This window comes from Haliotis asinina, chromosome 15 (genome assembly GCF_037392515.1).
Source record: "Haliotis asinina isolate JCU_RB_2024 chromosome 15, JCU_Hal_asi_v2, whole genome shotgun sequence".
Classification (NCBI taxonomy): domain Eukaryota; kingdom Metazoa; phylum Mollusca; class Gastropoda; order Lepetellida; family Haliotidae; genus Haliotis; species Haliotis asinina.
The window spans coordinates 39,735,405-39,754,445 of NC_090294.1; the positions used below are offsets into that span (position 1 = coordinate 39,735,405).

General features: G+C 40.7%; 2 protein-coding genes and 9 non-coding genes across 11 annotated transcripts; all 11 read right to left on the reverse strand.

The window, feature by feature from the left end:
* Nucleotides 1–132: 132 nt before the first annotated feature.
* Trnaa-ugc (transfer RNA alanine (anticodon UGC)) lies at nt 133–204 on the reverse strand. The gene has a single exon. It is a non-coding gene; the product is annotated as a tRNA-Ala (tRNA).
* Nucleotides 205–570: 366 nt separating this feature from the next.
* Nucleotides 571–642, reverse strand: Trnaa-cgc (transfer RNA alanine (anticodon CGC)). Its single transcript has one exon. It is a non-coding gene; the product is annotated as a tRNA-Ala (tRNA).
* Nucleotides 643–925: 283 nt separating this feature from the next.
* On the reverse strand, nt 926–997 carry Trnaa-ugc (transfer RNA alanine (anticodon UGC)). Its single transcript has one exon. It is a non-coding gene; the product is annotated as a tRNA-Ala (tRNA).
* A 367-nt stretch (nt 998–1,364) lies between these two features.
* On the reverse strand, nt 1,365–1,436 carry Trnaa-cgc (transfer RNA alanine (anticodon CGC)). Its single transcript has one exon. It is a non-coding gene; the product is annotated as a tRNA-Ala (tRNA).
* A 283-nt stretch (nt 1,437–1,719) lies between these two features.
* Trnaa-ugc (transfer RNA alanine (anticodon UGC)) lies at nt 1,720–1,791 on the reverse strand. The gene has a single exon. It is a non-coding gene; the product is annotated as a tRNA-Ala (tRNA).
* A 366-nt stretch (nt 1,792–2,157) lies between these two features.
* Trnaa-cgc (transfer RNA alanine (anticodon CGC)) lies at nt 2,158–2,229 on the reverse strand. The gene has a single exon. It is a non-coding gene; the product is annotated as a tRNA-Ala (tRNA).
* Nucleotides 2,230–2,512: 283 nt separating this feature from the next.
* Trnaa-ugc (transfer RNA alanine (anticodon UGC)) lies at nt 2,513–2,584 on the reverse strand. The gene has a single exon. It is a non-coding gene; the product is annotated as a tRNA-Ala (tRNA).
* A 367-nt stretch (nt 2,585–2,951) lies between these two features.
* On the reverse strand, nt 2,952–3,023 carry Trnaa-cgc (transfer RNA alanine (anticodon CGC)). Its single transcript has one exon. It is a non-coding gene; the product is annotated as a tRNA-Ala (tRNA).
* Nucleotides 3,024–3,306: 283 nt separating this feature from the next.
* Nucleotides 3,307–3,378, reverse strand: Trnaa-ugc (transfer RNA alanine (anticodon UGC)). Its single transcript has one exon. It is a non-coding gene; the product is annotated as a tRNA-Ala (tRNA).
* Nucleotides 3,379–7,873: 4,495 nt separating this feature from the next.
* On the reverse strand, nt 7,874–14,350 carry LOC137266421 (uncharacterized). The gene is made up of 2 exons (XM_067801912.1): nt 14,031–14,350; nt 7,874–11,026 (listed from the first exon to the last, which is right to left on the reverse strand). The coding sequence occupies exon 2, from the start codon at nt 11,022–11,024 to the stop codon at nt 9,357–9,359; it is 1,668 nt and encodes a 555-aa protein (XP_067658013.1). The 5' UTR covers nt 11,025–11,026; nt 14,031–14,350; the 3' UTR covers nt 7,874–9,356.
* A 3,331-nt stretch (nt 14,351–17,681) lies between these two features.
* Nucleotides 17,682–18,230, reverse strand: LOC137265011 (cuticle protein 16.5-like). The gene has a single exon (XM_067800342.1). It carries the CDS (start codon nt 18,228–18,230, stop codon nt 17,682–17,684), a length of 549 nt encoding a protein of 182 aa, XP_067656443.1.
* Nucleotides 18,231–19,041: the final 811 nt, after the last annotated feature.

Consider the following 19,041-nt stretch of genomic DNA (forward strand, 5'->3'; position numbering starts at 1 on the left):
GGATGGATGTACATTTGCATATATTTATTGTGGATTGTGTAAGAGAATTGTTTGGTTTTCAGGTGCTGATAAAGATGAACGGTGGGCTTGTAAGAAGAAGACAAATATAAAACAGGGAAAAAATAAGGAACATGGAGATGCCGGGGATCGAACCCGGGGCCTTTCACATGCAAAGCGAACGCTCTACCACTGAGCTACATCCCCAACCTGGAGGAAACGGGGTAGAAACCATGTATCCTTCTCTTGAGCACTTGTACAATCTTTGTTTTCCAAGTTGACATCAGTCTTCCCCACACACCCGAGTTTAAGAATTGAGCCTTGACACGTACATCCCCGTGGCAAGCCTACAGCAAAATGGTACAGCCAACATAGAAAGCGTGCTGTAGTTGCTGTAAAGAGGGTGTGTAATGCTGTGGAGTATTTGAAGAAAGAAAGGACTTTATGGGCAGCAATGTGTACGATTGTTGAGCGTGACATCTTGCAATGTCTGGTGATTTCAATAAATGTGGCTTCTTTCATATTGGGGTGGGGCACACTCAGTTTGCATTGTGACATCCTTGGCCACAAATGTGGAGATGCCGGGGATCGAACCCGGGGCCTTTCACATGCGAAGCAAACGCTCTACCACTGAGCTACATCCCCTACACCTGCTGCTCTCATTATACTACTTGTTAGATTGATCACTTTTATGCACTCAGTACTTGTGAAGGTCGAAATGTCAAGATGGAGACGTAGTCTATTGCCAAATCCTTCTAAATTCAAGCGTATAAGTAGTGTGATTACTTGAAATGTAGGATGGATGTACATTTGCATATATTTATTGTGGATTGTGTAAGAGAATTGTTTGGTTTTCAGGTGCTGATAAAGATGAACGTTGGGCTTGTAAGATGAAGACAAATATAAAACAGGGAAAAAATAAGGAACATGGAGATGCCGGGGATCGAACCCGGGGCCTTTCACATGCAAAGCGAACGCTCTACCACTGAGCTACATCCCCAACCTGGAGGTAAACCCGGTAAAAACCATGTATCCTTCTCTTGAGCACTTGTACAATCTTTGTTTTCCAAGTTGACATCAGTCTTCCCCACACACCCGAGTTTAAGAATTGAGCCTTGACACGTACATCCCCGTGGCAAGCCTACAGCAAAATGGTACAGCCAACATAGAAAGCGTGCTGTAGTTGCTGTAAAGAGGGTGTGTAATGCTGTGGAGTATTTGAAGAAAGAAAGGACTTTATGGGCAGCAATGTGTACGATTGTTGAGCGTGGCATCTTGCAATGTCTGGTGATTTCAATAAATGTGGCTTCTTTCATATTGGGGTGGGGCACACTCAGTTTGCATTGTGACATCCTTGGCCACAAATGTGGAGATGCCGGGGATCGAACCCGGGGTCTTTCACATGCGAAGCAAACGCTCTACCACTGAGCTACATCCCCTACACCTGCTGCTCTCATTATACTACTTGTTAGATTGATCACATTTATGCACTGAGTACTTGTGAAGGTCGAAATGTCAAGATGGAGGCGTAGTCTATTGCCAAATCCTTCTAAATTCAAGCGTATAAGTAGTGTGATTACTTGAAATGTAGGATGGATGTACATTTGCATATATTTATTGTGGATTGTGTAAGAGAATTGTTTGGTTTTCAGGTGCTGATAAAGATGAACGTTCGGCTTGCAAGAAGAAGACAAATATAAAACAGGGAAAAAATAAGGAACATGGAGATGCCGGGGATCGAACCCGGGGCCTTTCACATGCAAAGCGAACGCTCTACCACTGAGCTACATCCCCAACCTGGAGGAAACGGGGTAGAAACCATGTATCCTTCTCTTGAGCACTTGTACAATCTTTGTTTTCCAAGTTGACATCAGTCTTCCCCACACACCCGAGTTTAAGAATTGAGCCTTGATACGTACATCCCCGTGGCAAGCCTACAGCAAAATGGTACAGCCAACATAGAAAGCGTGCTGTAGTTGCTGTAAAGAGGGTGTGTAATGCTGTGGAGTATTTGAAGAAAGAAAGGACTTTATGGGCAGCAATGTGTAGGATTGTTGAGCGTGGCATCTTGCAATGTCTGGTGATTTCAATAAATGTGGCTTCTTTCATATTGGGGTGGGGCACACTCAGTTTGCATTGTGACATCCTTGGCCACAAATGTGGAGATGCCGGGGATCGAACCCGGGGCCTTTCACATGCGAAGCAAACGCTCTACCACTGAGCTACATCCCCTACACCTGCTGCTCTCATTATACTACTTGTTAGATTGATCACTTTTATGCACTCAGTACTTGTGAAGGTCGAAATGTCAAGATGGAGACGTAGTCTATTGCCAAATCCTTCTAAATTCAAGCGTATAAGTAGTGTGATTACTTGAAATGTAGGATGGATGTACATTTGCATATATTTATTGTGGATTGTGTAAGAGAATTGTTTGGTTTTCAGGTGCTGATAAAGATGAACGTTGGGCTTGCAAGAAGAAGACAAATATAAAACAGGGAAAAAATAAGGAACATGGAGATGCCGGGGATCGAACCCGGGGCCTTTCACATGCAAAGCGAACGCTCTACCACTGAGCTACATCCCCAACCTGGAGGAAAACGGGGTAAAAACCATGTATCCTTCTCTTGAGCACTTGTACAATCTTTGTTTTCCAAGTTGACATCAGTCTTCCCCACACACCCGAGTTTAAGAATTGAGCCTTGACACGTACATCCCCGTGGCATGCCTACAGCAAAATGGTACAGCCAACATAGAAAGCGTGCTGTAGTTGCTGTAAAGAGGGTGTGTAATGCTGTGGAGTATTTGAAGAAAGAAAGGACTTTATGGGCAGCAATGTGTACGATTGTTGAGCGTGGCATCTTGCAATGTCTGGTGATTTCAATAAATGTGGCTTCTTTCATATTGGGGTGGGGCACACTCAGTTTGCATTGTGACATCCTTGGCCACAAATGTGGAGATGCCGGGGATCGAACCCGGGGCCTTTCACATGCGAAGCAAACGCTCTACCACTGAGCTACATCCCCTACACCTGCTGCTCTCATTATACTACTTGTTAGATTGATCACTTTTATGCACTCAGTACTTGTGAAGGTCGAAATGTCAAGATGGAGACGTAGCCTATTGCCAAATCCTTCTAAATTCAAGCGTATAAGTAGTGTGATTGTTTGAAATGCAGGATGGATGTACATTTGCATATATGTATTGTGGATTGTGTAAGAGAATTGTTTGGTTTTGAGGTGCTGATAAAGATGAACGTTGGGCTTGTAAGAAGAAGACAAATATAAAACAGGGGAAAAATAAGGAACATGGAGATGCCGGGGATCGAACCCGGGGCCTTTCACATGCAAAGCGAACGCTCTACCACCGAACTAGATCCCCAACCTGGAGGAAGAGGGGTAAAAACCATGTATCCTTCTCTTGAGCACTTGTACAATCTTTGTTTTCCAAGTTGACATCAGTCTTCCCCACACACCCGAGTTTAAGAATTGAGCCTTGATACGTACATCCCCGTGGCAAGCCTACAGCAAAATGGTACAGCCAACATAGAAAGCGTGCTGTAGTTGCTGTAAAGAGGGTGTGTAATGCTGTGGAGTATTTGAAGAAAGAAAGGACTTTATGGGCAGCAATGTGTACAATTGTTGATCTTGGCATCTTGCAATGTCTGGTGATTTCATTAAATGTGGCTTCTTTCACATTCGTGTGGGGCACACACAGTTTGCATTGTGACATCCCTGGCTAAAGGTGTTTTGTTCTTTAATAAAATGTTTATTCAATTGAATGATATGTACAATAAAACATGTTATGAAGTGTTATTACCGACATCTTTGCATGAAATTAAGCATTGACATCCTTAGTCATTTAACGGATGTTTAAGGATTAAGCAGTCGCTATCAACATCCATGTAGTGAAGAGTGAGAACATAACGTTCAATGAATTTATAGGACTGTTTGTGTTGTTGATATCTCGACCATAACAGTTTGAAGTGATGACGAACATAACTTTTAAATAGCTTCTTTAGATGAATTCGACTTTGTTGAAGCGTCATAATAGGTCTTCTCTTGAATGCAGCGATTCTATAGACAGAAAGGAAAAGATTTATGCCCGCTTCGCTTGATTTGACCTCTTTTGACTGAACTGCACTCAGGCACACAATGCATTCACTTGCGTCAGCTTTCCCATACTTGTATAACTTGTCATTAGTAAATATTATATTATATTATGACATATCTTAAAATCCAGGTCAATTTGCTCCTGGGTGTCGCTTTGAAACACCCATTTCCATGTTTTATCCCAGTCTACAATGATTGCAAACATATCCCAGTATGCTTTAGACGTTGGGCTAACAAAAAGTCTGTTTAAGAATAAATCATAAGTAAACTTTACAGACAAATCCTTGGACGAAATTACCTTGCCACGTGCAGAAAAATATACATCATGGTGAAGAGTTTTATCAATGTCCCGTGCTTTGGTATTTATGCTATTACACCAATCCTCAGGCACACATGATATAATAACATTATAAGCATTTTCAACGACTGAGGATGGTATATCATTTTGCTTTTCAGCAAGTAGTTCCACAATAGCGGAGCGTGATGAAAAGCCAGGGATAAATTCATAACAAATGTCTTTAACTTTAATTAGCCTAGCTTGAATAAACGACTGAAAGAGCAGCGTTTTGAAAACGCACGTGTGGGTTTTGAAAACGCACGTGTGGGTTTTGAAATAATGGCTGATTCATGATCTTCTCGTGCTCAGTCGGAAAATGTCTGTTGCTGCACGTGATTGTGTGCCAGGCTAACAACAATTCAGCATAGAATGGATGTATCTGGGCCAGCGATACCCGATTATAAACAATACTGAAAATATTACTTTTGAGTCCCATGTTGAGGTATTTTGAAAAGAACAACCAACATGTATTCTTCCATAAAGTTTGAAAAGTTTGACTAAATAATGTTTGGATGATTTTGGCCCTAAAAGCATATATTTTGAATCTGAAGCTTGCAATGGCTAATCCTCCTTGATAAAAGTGACCAATACATGTTGATTGTTTAACAGACTGACTTAATGAGAAATATGGTGTAAGATGACCGTTAATTATCACACTACTTTTCAAATCAGTGTATAAAATCTTTATCCATGACACAGAGTAATTACCAAAATTAAATTGTTCTAGTGTTTTAAACAAAAAAATGTGAAACTCGATCAAATGCTTTCTCCTGATCAATAGTGATAATGTAGGCATTTTCTCCATTTTCATCTGCAAAATCAACAACATCTCTGATGGAGTGGATATTATCAGATAGATCCTGATGGAGTGGATATTATCAGATATATCTCTTCCTGGGATGGAACAAGTTTATTCGGGTGAGATAAAACTAGATACAACAGTTTTTAATCTTAAGGACAATGTGCGTGAAATGAGCTTTGAATCCACATTGAAAAGTGAGATAGGCCTGTAATTACGTTTTACTCCCCTTCTTCTGAAAGAAAAGATTTATAACACCCTTTTCATTGTTCTCGACATCTGTTTCTCTTCAAATATACACTTCACTATGTTAACAAAAACTGGTTTCAATACATCCCAAAATGTACGATAGAACTCAACAGTAAGACCATCATTACCAGGTGATTTAGAAACCAACAGTAAGACCATCATTACCAGGTGATTTAGAAACCAGCAGGAAGACCATCATTACCAGGTGATTTAGAAACCAACAGTAAGACCATCATTACCAGGTGATTTAGAAACCAACAGTAAGACCATCATTACCAGGTGATTTAGAAACCAACAGTAAGACCATCATTACCAGGTGATTTAGAAACCAACAGTAAGACCATCATTACCAGGTGATTTAGAAACCAACAGTAAGACCATCATTACCAGGTGATTTAGAAACCAACAGTAAGACCATCATTACCAGGTGATTTAGAAACCAACAGTAAGACCATCATTACCAGGTGATTTAGAAACCAACAGTAAGACCATCATTACCAGGTGATTTAGAAACCAACAGTAAGACCATCATTACCAGGTGATTTAGAAACCAACAGTAAGACCATCATTACCAGGTGATTTAGAAACCAACAGTAAGACCATCATTACCAGGTGATTTAGAAACCAACAGTAAGACCATCATTACCAGGTGATTTACGACGCTTCTTTCCCTTTAACGCTACAGTAATTTCTTCAGCAGTAATTTCCTCATCTAGTCTTTTTCTATCGACATCTGATACATGATCAGTTACTAAATCCAGAATTTCATCCTGCTTATCGGCATGAATTTCAACTGCTGAATACAGATGGGAAAAAAACTGGTAGGCATGATCTAGTATGTCGTCCGAGGCCTGAGCGAGTCCAGAATCTGTCTCTTGTTGTTTGATATAGCTTCCTGCTTACTATTTCCCAGGTTAAGAAAGCAAGAAGTATTTTTATCTGATTCTATTGACCACTGTACCTTGGATCTCAAATTAGTTTCTTGACATTTTCTTTGTTCAAATAACTGTAAAACGTTTTCAAGATTTTGAACATGGGAGATATCTCCAAAACGGAATAAATTCTGAAGTTTAAAATATTTCCTTTCTAAACTTTTTACAGGAATAATAAATAGCTCATCTGTTAAACTTGTATTTTAGGCAATCCCACCAAACCAATGGTTTAGTTTGGTAACTTTCACAAACAACATTATCATTCACAATGTTTCGAATCACAATAATGAATTCAGCATCTTTGAGCAATTCATTGTTAAATATCCATAGACTTGTTCCCCCTCCCCTTTCCCTGCCATAGACTCTATTGAAATCCATATGAAGACAATTAATGTTATTGTCACTAACAGATGAATATTTTATGTAGCAATTTATGACAAAAGAAGTAAGTGATCTCGATATCAGTATCATATCTATATGTGGCTGTTTCATGATACCATCAACAATATTCTGTCTTGTATATTCCCATTTGTTGGGATTTCTGTATCTCCATATGTCACACATATTTTGGTTGTTCAACAACATTTGAAATCGATTACTACTTTTGATATTAAATGTTTTCATGTTGGTGCTTCTGTCAAAATAAACATCAAGAATTCCATTAAAATCCCATCCAAATGTTACATTATCATCACAAATATAGTTGTCAATTTCATCAAAGAAAACTATTGTCTCTCTAGGTTGATTTGGTGCATAAATATTAAGGCAAGCATATTCAGTATCGTCAACAGTAAACGCAACTTTCAAGATTCTACCATCAATATCAGAATATATTTTCGAACATCATATGGAAATTTGGAATGAAATAAAATCGCGACTCCTTTTTTTTCTCTGCCACATATGTTTATACTTTTCTGTGAATTCATTATCCCAGAAGGTCTCTTGTAAAAAACCCAGATATCCACGTCTCCCCGACAAACCCGAGATTAACAATCGAGCCTTGACACATACGTACCCGTGGCAAGCCTACAGTAGAATGGTACAGCCAACATTGAAGACGTGCTGTATTTGCTGTAAAGAGGGTGTGTATGACTGTTTAGTATTTGAAGAAAAAAGGACTTTGTAAGGGGCAATCTCCCCGACTGTTCAGCATGGCATCTTGCAATGTCTGGTGATGTCAGTGAATGTAGTTTCTTTCATACACGGGTGGGGCACACACCCGGGTGGAATGCTCTTCCGCTGAACTGCACCCCTATCTTTACAGTGCAGATTACCTGAACAAATCGTTACATAGATTTGGCACCATATTTTGGTTGCGCCGTTTTCCCACCTGTCGCTTCTTTTAATACACATTAAGCATTTACTGGTAGTAAACCTTACACAAGTGCATGTTTCAGAATCTGTGGGAACGAGTGAGGTTAGAAACAAACAAAGATTTCTGATCTGATTCTGATCAATGTGGACAATTTATTGTTTTAGACCCATTCCCATTAAACGTCTTCAGGCTAAAAAAACTGTCTGATAACAATTTGCTGAGTGAGGATGTTCGTGTATCAAATAAATGGACATTTCTACATGGCAGATTTCACATTTACTTTATATTACAGCATGATGTTTCGAAGACACATTTCTACATTCCGCACACTTCAAAGTGAAAATCCATATAACCGAGGTGCTGTGACGGTCTATGCAACTCCCAGGTCAAAAATGTCATAGCGAATATGGTGACTGTAATTGTTAAACGAAATAATATTGAGCTTGTGGATCCACATTCTATTTTTTGACAGTTTTGTATGGCAATTGTTCCGGTTCGGTTAAGATCCTTTGTACTGGATTCAGTGAAATAATGATCGCATATGAGTCAGTCTAAGTAAATTTACACTTCTTTACACTCGTATACTGGGTCTAACAGAACCTAGTAGGAGGTCGTCAGGTAACCTTTACGATTGACCAATCAGGGCACAGCTTACCAAATACCGAAAGTGGACATTCGTACATACCTTTTGAACTTTTACCCATGCAAAGGTTTGTACCCGAACGTTTCCGAATGCTAGTTTCCCTACGATCGCTTCTGGGCTATGCATATGGGGCACGCCACAACAGTGAGTAAAGGGTCGCTGACAATAGCGTTTTTGGCAATATACAAGGGTGTCAGCTTGCGGAAATATTAACGAACGGTAACCATGTCAACAGAAACCCAAAAAGCGCATATGCTGCACGTCAAATATCAGAGTGTTATATTCGTATTTTCGTTCGAGAGATAATTGTCAGTGACAGATGTATTTTGTAAGTCCCACCAAACCCTAAACAGTAGCCGTTGTCTGATTGGTTAAATCCGTTTAGCCGTCTCGCTACGGTCATATGTCGCTCAAAGGTTACCTGACGCGACCTTCTACTAGGTTTTGACACAATGTAGGAGTGTAACGAACTCTGGGGCTAAGTTTACTTAAACTGGTTTATGAGTAATTCAGAAAACACACACATGGAGAATCCGTATGGTAATCTATTCAATACACCAATAGTGTGATCATAGAGTGATCTTCACTCGGTTTTATATTAGTTTGTTATATTGATAACACCAAAGAGTGCCACACAAATATGAACATAATGCATCCAGGCAGATACCCTTTTCGAAATAACGAGTTACAATTACTCGAATTTACTTGTGAATGTATCACCACAAATCGTTGTATCACCACAAATATCCTAGCTATGTGGTGTCGGCCTGTGAATAGCCGAGTCTTTACTGGACAAACCTGTGATAAACAGCATGGGAATTGATCTACACACGGGATACTTCAGCTACTGAACCCGCAAGTGACACACTGAAACCAATGAGCAGTCTTAGTATGACTCAGTATGAGTCTTAGTGTGCCTGTTACCATGAATAGCCACGGAACTTTTAATTTCTCATGGACAGTTTTCAGCGTTCAGCAGGCATTTGAGGCTTCTTGGTTCTTTGCTTTTTCCTCAGGAACGACGTTTTGTTCCTCATTGTCACATACTTTGTTAGATGTCGACACTGCTTCAGGAACATTCATCGCATCCAGTGAAGTGCTTCCTTGAGCTGTACCAGTTGTCCCATTTCGATTCGTGTCTCGATTGGTTGCAATGGAACTGATGTCAGACGTCTCTTCGGAAATTTCCGGAAGTTTTATGGTCAAGAGTTCGCCATTTGGCTTGACACGAGGCAGATCATTAGGTATAAGCTCAGAATCGGGTAGGTCTTTTGGTTTCTCGATTTCATTTGCTGCGGAATTTGGTCTTCCGGGACATTCCACTTCCGGTGGTATGGGTGGGCTTATTACTGGATCTGGCGTCATGTTACTGGGTATCCCAATGCCCATCTCGTTCATTTGCGCAATGACAGACAGTTCCATCTCAACGCGACATAGGCGGCATTTGCAGCTTGACACGTCACTTGGGGTGATATTCTGAGCACCCGGAATAAGTAGCCGTATTCCAGGCGTTCTCAGATAAAACTGCTTTTCATGCAGGACGGAGCGTTGGTTAAGTTTAAAATACAAGCTCCACTCCTCGAACGGATCCATGTGGATCCTTGAGCTTGGTGGAGTCTGGGCGACTGGGCTTGACAACAACGACCTTAAGCGTCCACTGCGGGGACTTGAGGATCTGACGCGCTGACGAGGACTTCCCGTCCTTGCTGTCTGAACAGAAACTTGAGTCTTCCGGTTTACATCGAACTGTCTTCCTTTCTCACATTCGTCACCAGAGTAGTAGTCCAATATGTGCCCCACCCTTTTGTCATAGTCACTTCTCTCTCTTTGAATAGTTTGTATGTCTGGTTCGGCCTCTTTCGGTTTGGCATGATCCCGGGGGTTCTTCAGATACGCCTTTCTGAGGTGGGCAATGTAGCTCCCATCGTTTTTCTTCGCGGAATACGTCCCTACACTCTCAATCACGGACTGTGTCATGTTCGGTTTGGGTTTTCTGAAATAAATAATCTTGTCATTGTCAATGAACATCGTCGCATCATCCAATTCGTTCACCACATACTTCTTGCTTTGGTCCTTGGATTGTCTAGCAAGCGATTTGGAATCGTCAAACGGGAAGATGTTACGGACAGCGACAACCTTGTGTGAGCCAGCGTCAGGCTTTATTTGGTAGAAGTTGTTCCTGGAACTGAGAGAGTATTCCTTTGTCTCCACGGTTGCTCTCTGAAGGTTGGATAGTTTGGTGACGGGAAAAGCAGGCAGCGTTTTAGCTCTCATAGAAGGCACATAGGTAACAATAGAAGGATCGCTCGTAATCTTCTGCCGTGCTGAGTTCACACGTTGCAGAGTCTTCATATTATACAAATATCTAGAGTTTCTTAAAGGGAATGCAAGCTTTCTGCGATCTAGAAACGCCCTCAAACGGTCATCGGATGAGTGTGGAGGAATTCCTGCCAAAGTGGTTCCAGGAAAATGGGGAGTGGCGGAAGGATACCGAGGCGACTGCCGAGAAGAAGCCGAACGTGGTGTTGGACAGCCAACCCTGGATCCTATAACCCCTTCCTCGTCTGCCATCTCCTGCGTCGTGAGCTGGTAACGCGGAGGAAGACGTTGCCACAGCGTCCAACAGTTGTCCGTCGCCATACCTGTAACAGAAAGCAACACCAGTCTGAAGGCATATCTGGTCATAGCTCATGTAGTGTTATGACTGATAGCAGGTCTGTTCGTGTTCTTATTGCCTTTCCCATTGTCCTGGATCAAGATGAATTACTAGCAATATTGGCTGTTCTCATTCGTGTAACTATGTGTCACATTCTTTCCCAAACATGATCGCAGATGGTTGTCGAGAGGCAACACGTTCCCGCACACGCAGAGACAAAAAATGAAATGTTTCGTTAGATAATGGGCCACAAGAGTGGGAGATTAAATAGCTCCTGTAGTGATTCTGGCATTGTCATTAAAATGTAATTGGTTACTAGGTTGATGTGAGTTAATCAAGCCGTGCCACCGACATCCGACTTCATTCATCTTCCGAGCCGTACACAATGGCTGCTGTCGTACTGCAATCTACTGACTCTGACAAACAACACCGTCAAGGCCGATAGGGTTAGATGCAATAAAGGATCAGTCATTTAACATGGGGAGAGGGAGGCTTGAGCATTTTCTGTTTGTGATAATTTTTGTTCTGGAGCTGTTTCAAGAAATGTGAGCAGTTACAAACCATAACCATATTTTCCAATAACATCAGAGGGCAGCCTAGTGGTTAAAACGTTCGAAGACCCGGGTTCGATTCCCCACATGGGTACAATGTGTGAGGCCCATTTTGGGTCTCCCCTGCCTTGATTTTACTGGAATATTGCTAAAAGCGGCGTGAAACCCAACTCACTCACTCACCCCAATGCAATACAGTCCCCGATTAGTCTGAGGCCAGACTCGCTGACTTGGTTGACACATGTCATCATATCCTAACAGCGTTGATCGATGTTCATAATATTGATCATTGGATTAAGACACGTATTTAAAGACCCGAACAAACAAAATGATAAATATGAAGAATTACAAGTGTCCACAACAATCGGTCGCATGACCTCCATTAAGCAGATATATGTCGAATCTTTGTAAACATTAACCCTATTAGCCTAAACATCTGCAGTGATTACGTATACACTCGTCACTTGGGATGATATTCTGAACACCAGGAATAAGTACCCATATTCCAGGAGTTCTCGTTTTATCTATTCAAATATCCTGACCTACCCATGCATTCTTGCAACCTACATATGGCATTTGACAATGGTCTAAAACAACACAGAAAATGTGTGTTTCAGAAAGGTCGCATGGAAGCTAACAAACCACTGGATTATAGAGCTGAAAGATTTACAAACTAGCTATTGAAACAGTGATAAGGGAGCTGACTATTCAAATGTTGATTATACGACTATTTTTTGAAAGATTAACTGGAGAATTATGTATTGAAATATCGAATGTCCAGCTAACAATTAAGAGAAAAAGAAATTAGACAGTTGGCTATTGATATACTGATTAGACATCTTAGGCAATGGGATATTGATTAGTGGACTAATGAAATATTGATTAACCAAACAGCTGTAGAACTATCGATTATAAGCTACCTATATAAATTTGGGTTAATGAAACTATGATTAGCCATCGAAACTGATGCACAAAACATGGAGCTTTGGGGTTATGCCATAAAAACACAGCTACGCGAGGTCACGAGAAAGACTTAGATCAAATATGTTTAAAAAGTTTTTGTGAATCTGGACATATGATAAATCCTTGACCAAAGCTGATATTCCACGAAGAAAGTACACTGTCGTGTGCCGCACTTTCCAAAATACATACTAAACAATATGGTGAGCTTCTTTTCTCCGTAAAAACCCGTGAAGGTCCGGGGTAGAATAGCCCTTCATCAACCCATGCTTGCCATAAAAGGGGACTATGCCAGTCAGAAGAGGCGACTAACGGGATCGATTGGTCAGCTTTGCTGACTTGGTTGACACATGGCATCGGTTTCCAATTGCTTATGCTGTTGACCACTGGATTGTCTGGTCCAGACCCGATTATTTACAGACCGCATCCATATAGCTGGAATATTGCTGAGTGCCTCTTGAACCTAAACTCACTCACTCCGTGACGTCTCGGTAAAGCCGAAAAATCTGCTTGTTCAACCATATGGTTAGAACACGATACGAAGATCCCTCATACAGTTTACTGAAAAACTATCATACTGACCCATGTAACCACTTTCCATATAAAACTGCTCCATCCATAAAAGTAATCGACGTAAAACTGGATAAGTCACCCAAAACAATTAAATTAAACCACGGATTAAAAAATTAGTTCGTACGCCAGTTTAAGGATTACAGATACCAAAGGACTCTCGAAATAAAACCATTTTGTCCTGGTATCCGGGCAGTATGGTAGAATCCAATGTTTACACAGTGTGGGGAGCACTTGTACATTCTCTGACATTGTGAAGTGTGTAGTGTATTTGAACGTTAATCCGCCAACCAGCACACCTTAGATTTCTCAACACGCACCACCACTTGGAGATTTATGGCGTGGTTCCTCCTTCGCCTCAAGTTCAGGACTGACAGGGCCGTAAGATCAGGCAAGAAAAAACGTTGGCTTGGAAATATTGAATGAACATTGGTCTTGGATACTGGCATGTAATAGGTGCATTGGAAATTCAATACTTGTTTATTTTTTGCTGGCGAATAAACGTGTTAAGAAGTTAAGATTAATGCATGAAAAAGTTGGATTGTTTTCATCTATGAAAACGGAATTCAATAAATCAATTACAATGCCGGGTGGAGAATTTTCTATTTGAAAATGTTGTTTCGTTGGGAGACTTGGCGTTTTATCTGGGTATATTTTGATCTTGAGTGAGTGACTACAGACTTAAAGTACCATCAGTCCGTACTGAGTTTAGAAACTATCATCAACACAACTTCATTGAACATTCGCAGTGTACAGTCATCGACGTGTCTGTTAATAGACCGCTTACGTCATATATTTTTTACAACTCGATAAGACATTACTTATTTGAAATGCATTGCTGCTTACATTATATACTTTAAATTTCATCGATAACATTTTCAATAATTAAAAGCAAAGAGAAGAACTTACCTCAGATTCAGCAAACCGTTATCCTCAGATCAGATAGGTCTTCATTATACATATTCCTGTGGAAACATACTTCTCCCTTGAATTTGATTCCTGAACGCCTGTACCTTGATGTAATGTCACATCGCTCAGATACGTGGGACCATGTCTAATACTGCTCCCCGAATGCCAGGAATTCCAGACAGTCTGGGAGAATGGTCAAGAATGTCGCCGACAGCTCCTGATATTGGTTTGTGAGCGTATCGTTATTGATGACATTTTGAAACGCGAGTGCAGATAAATCCCCATGCTGGTTTCACCCCTCTTGGGGCCTGACCCAGTCTACAACGAGTGGTTACGCTTTACTTATGTACCTAGCAACTCAAGGGGGAGAGTCCTTCCTCGGTAGCTGGTAACATATTTCACAACACGCCTTGCTGAAGTCTTGTTGCGTGACGTTATCGCTATGATAAGCCAGACTGAACAATTGCATTTCAATTGACTTCACAACCTAGATAAACAAACAAAGCGAATCGGGTATTTGAGAGTAATGAATGTGCAGGAATATGCATGTATTGATTAGAGAGAGGGTGAATGCTATCGCCTTCAGCGTGTAATGATTGTGTGAGAGCTGTCGGCGATACTAAGATTAACCGACGTCGTGGTAGGGTGTTGACAATCAACGGTCTGGAGTCTTGTTTGACATACACTTCTTGCATTTGTTTGCTCGTTTATATCTGGGGTTATATTTAAATCTCTCGTTTATATTTCGAGATATTTTTTGCCATGGTTCGTATAATTTTTATCTAGGTATAAATACTTTCTGAATTCTGGTGAAATATTGAGTGAGCTTTATATCATTCTTGTGAAAAGTCGACATCATGCAGACTTCAGACGTCTGGGACTCTCCGTGAAACCGAGCGTAGCTATGATTGCTGACAAACCTAGATAGGTGAGCAAGAATTCAAACCTATGGCGATATGTTCCTGGCACACCTAAGGGAGACTACTCTGCACTCTGCCGTACTCAGCAATATTCCAGCTATATGGCGGCGGTCTGTGTGGACCAGACATTCCAATGATCAACAGCATGAGAATTGGTCTGCGAAACTGGAAACCGAGGGCATGCGTCAATCAAGTCAGTGAGCCTAACCACCCGATCCCGTTAGTCGCCTTTTATGGCAAGAATGGATTGCTGAATGCTTATTCTACCAGGGACCTTTACGGGTCCTCTGCACAGAGAAGCATGCTTAACTTAGTATGATATTGTACTCGAATCTTGTCGCCATATACTTTTGTGCTTTTACCACTGACAACAAATGGTATGGATTTACATTTCTGGGCTACTTCTTGCCCCTTCATCAGGTGAATGACCTCATGAAGGGCCAAGAAGAAGTCCAGAAACGTAGTGTTGTAAACATTAAAAAATTTGTAAATCCATACCATTTGTTGTCATGTCACACACCAACTTCTAAATGACAATCAAGCAACTGCCTTTACCACTGACTATGAAGTAGGCTCAGTTTGCTGGGGATACACCTATCTACTACATGTGCATATATTTACTACATGTGCTTATATCTATCACATGTGCTTATATCTACTACATGTGCTTACATCTCTAACATGTGCTCATAATTATCTCTTACATGTACTTACATCTACTACACATGTGTATATCTACTAGACGTGCTCATTTCTCTTAATATGCTCATATCTGCTACATATACTTGTATCTACTACACGTGCTTATATCTCCTTCATGTGCTTAAAGTACGCATAAACGTTATTTTGTCCTCTTTAAACTGTAACATATGAATGACTTGTGGTTACTTTTAAGCGGGTTGCGCACACAACCCACCCCCTACCACCACCCTTTTTTGTCCTGAATTTTGTTAAATGACCTTTGAAACTCGGGTGAAAATGAAGTATGCAGTTAAATGTGCATTTGAATAATGACCAGAAGGATTTTCCATGACACAGATTGTCGTCTATGAAAACCAGTAACTCGGAAGCAAGGCAAAGCAGGTGACAAGATTTAATGACAATAATTGTGAAAATACAAAGCTTTCGTTTTTCACAACAATTGTCGCTATTTCCGGTTTAGACAAAGCCAATGACTGATTGAACCGAATTGTACTGAGAGCACATTGAAAAGTTGGATCCAGATGAAGGGGAAACGAACGTGAACTATTGATCACTCTTTTAATTTCATTCTTCTTCAAATGACCTACCAACAGTTCAAAAATTCAGATATCTTTCCTGTTTGCTCATAGCACTCATATGTATTCCCGTTAGTGGATCCCGGTATATAATTTACTTTGAATCAGACAAACCAGTTATAGCTATAATGGACAAACGCCAACTATTGTACCTTTATACTTGAGTGTTTATAAACAATTTAAGGTTTCCACACCACTAATATCCGGTGGGGTAGCCTAGTTGTTACAGCGTTCGATGGTCACGCTGAAGATTCGAGTTCGATTACGCACATGTGTAAAATGTGTGAAGCTCACACACGATAATTTGTGTTTCTGGTCTTTCCTGCTTTGCTAGAATATTGCTAAAGGCGGCGTGAAACGAGATTAACTGACTCCCTTGCGTTGTTGTTAAGGTAAAACATGAATCATGAGAGAATCGTCATCTTATGAAAAAAGCAATATTCATCAAACAATCTCATTTGGCAATTTTTCTCCAATATTCTGTCATCAAAGGTATTGGATTTTTGGATTTTTGGTTTTTGGATTAAAATGTTTGGCTAGAAATTGAGAAAATAAACACCCTTGGAGAAGTGCAAAAACATAACAAAAAGCATTCGTATAAAGACCGCTGTCGTTATACCATTCATCCATATGCTGAAAAGAGTTGCGCCCCCTGGCCTTGTCAGTTCCTGGTGTTTACGATCCAAAGCGGTACCGTTTTCAATAAAGAGCTCTCCTTTTTAAATTCTTTTACAACCGAGCATGTTTACTATTTGTAATAACAGTAGGGGTGAGGAGTGTTCGGTTTAACGTCATATTTTGACTGATCTCTGTGTGTCAACTGGATGTGTGAGGAAATCCTGACGTGCAGACATGCAAGGCAAGTGTGCACAGAAGGCGTCTACTTTATTTAACGCACTGGAAGTCTTTAAACTAATTCCACGAAAATTAATGCTTCCATATCTGTAGCTCATACTTACACCATATTTTCCTAATTCATTGTAATAATAATAATTCAAACACCACTCTCTCATTATCAAACACTTAAATGGCTTTATTAGTATATGACACATTTTACGTCACATGTTATCCAAGCATGCTCTGATTTGACCCACCCCTTGTTTGTCTTCCTCGGTAGCGGTGTGTCACTGTTCGCTAGGCACACCGAAGACCTGGATTCGATTCTGCGCTACATAAAAATGTGTGTGATTTTAAGGCCTCTTGATCTGACCATAAGACAACATCGTGACTGTTCTGAATATTGTAATGACATTTAAACGGATACTGTGAAAAGCATTCGTAAAATGTATAGCGTTTATCAATCTACGGTGGTTGACACTGTCACCGTTATTCGGCAGTGTGATGCAGCGATGTGAGCTCAGTCAGATGCAGGTTCAGCTATCGCTTATTGTGCAACTGCAGTTACATTTAGTACCCGGCATCTCGCAAACCACACTTACTGTTCCAGGCAAAGATCAGTAGAAAATGGCCTTTTGTAACATGACAGTCACGGAAACCATAGTAACTGCATACTTGACAACCATAGTAACTGCATACTTGGCAACCATAGCAACTGCATACTTGACAACCATAGTAACTGCATACTTGACAACCATAGCAACTGCATACTTGACAACCATAGTAACTGCATACTTGATAACCAAAGTAACTGCATACTTGACAACCAAAGTAACTGCATACTTGACAACCAAAGTAACTGCATACTTGACAGCTACGGTAACTGCATACTTGACAACCATAGTAACTGCATACTTGACAACCAAAGTAACTGCATACTTGACAACCATAGTAACTGCATACTTGACAACCATAGCAACTGCATACTTGACAACCATAGTAACTGCATACTTGATAACCAAAGTAACTGCATACTTGATAACCAAAGTAACTGCATACTTGACAACCAAAGTAACTGCATACTTGACAGCCACGGTAACTGCATACTTGACAACCATAGTAACTGCATACTTGACAACCAAAGTAACTGCATACTTGACAACCATAGTAACTGCATACTTGACAACCAAAGTAACTGCATACTTGACAGCCACGGTAACTGCATACTTGACAACCAAAGTAACTGCAGCCAGTTTTTGGCAGCCACTCAAATACGAGTACTGGCTGCAGTTACTATGGTTGTCAAGTATGCAGTTACCGTGGTTGTCAAGTATGCAGTTACTGTGCTTGACAGCTCATTCGCTGCAGACAATACTTGATAGCTGATTCACTGCAGGCAGTACATGACAGCCCGTTCAGTGTAGTCAGTATTTGACAGCTGATTCAATGCAGACAGTACTTGAAACAACGTTCATTAAAGTCAGTATTAGGTTTCTACTACTACTACTACCACTACTACTACTACTACTACTACTACTACTACCACCACCACCACCACCACCACCACCACCACTACTACTACTACTACTACTACTACTACTACTACTACTACTACTACTACTACTACTACTACCACCACCACTACTACTACTACTACTACTTCTAGTAGTGCTAGTACTAGTTTTACTGTAATTACAACTACCCCGACTACGTTTTCACCTACTTGGGAAACGTTTATATCCTCCATCACCGAGGACTCACCCAAAATACATTTACAGGAAACATCACTTCGATTTAATGCGGTATTTAACCCACCCCATTACATCGTATACTGTCTATACCCCATGGACAATGGAAACACTTATAAGAAGCTTCTAAGATATACTGATACGTAGACCTGTTATATGGCAGACAGCGTGTAAGCTTGTTGTAACCAACCCACACAAAGTAATCACCTCACACACAGCTCCCTCTGGG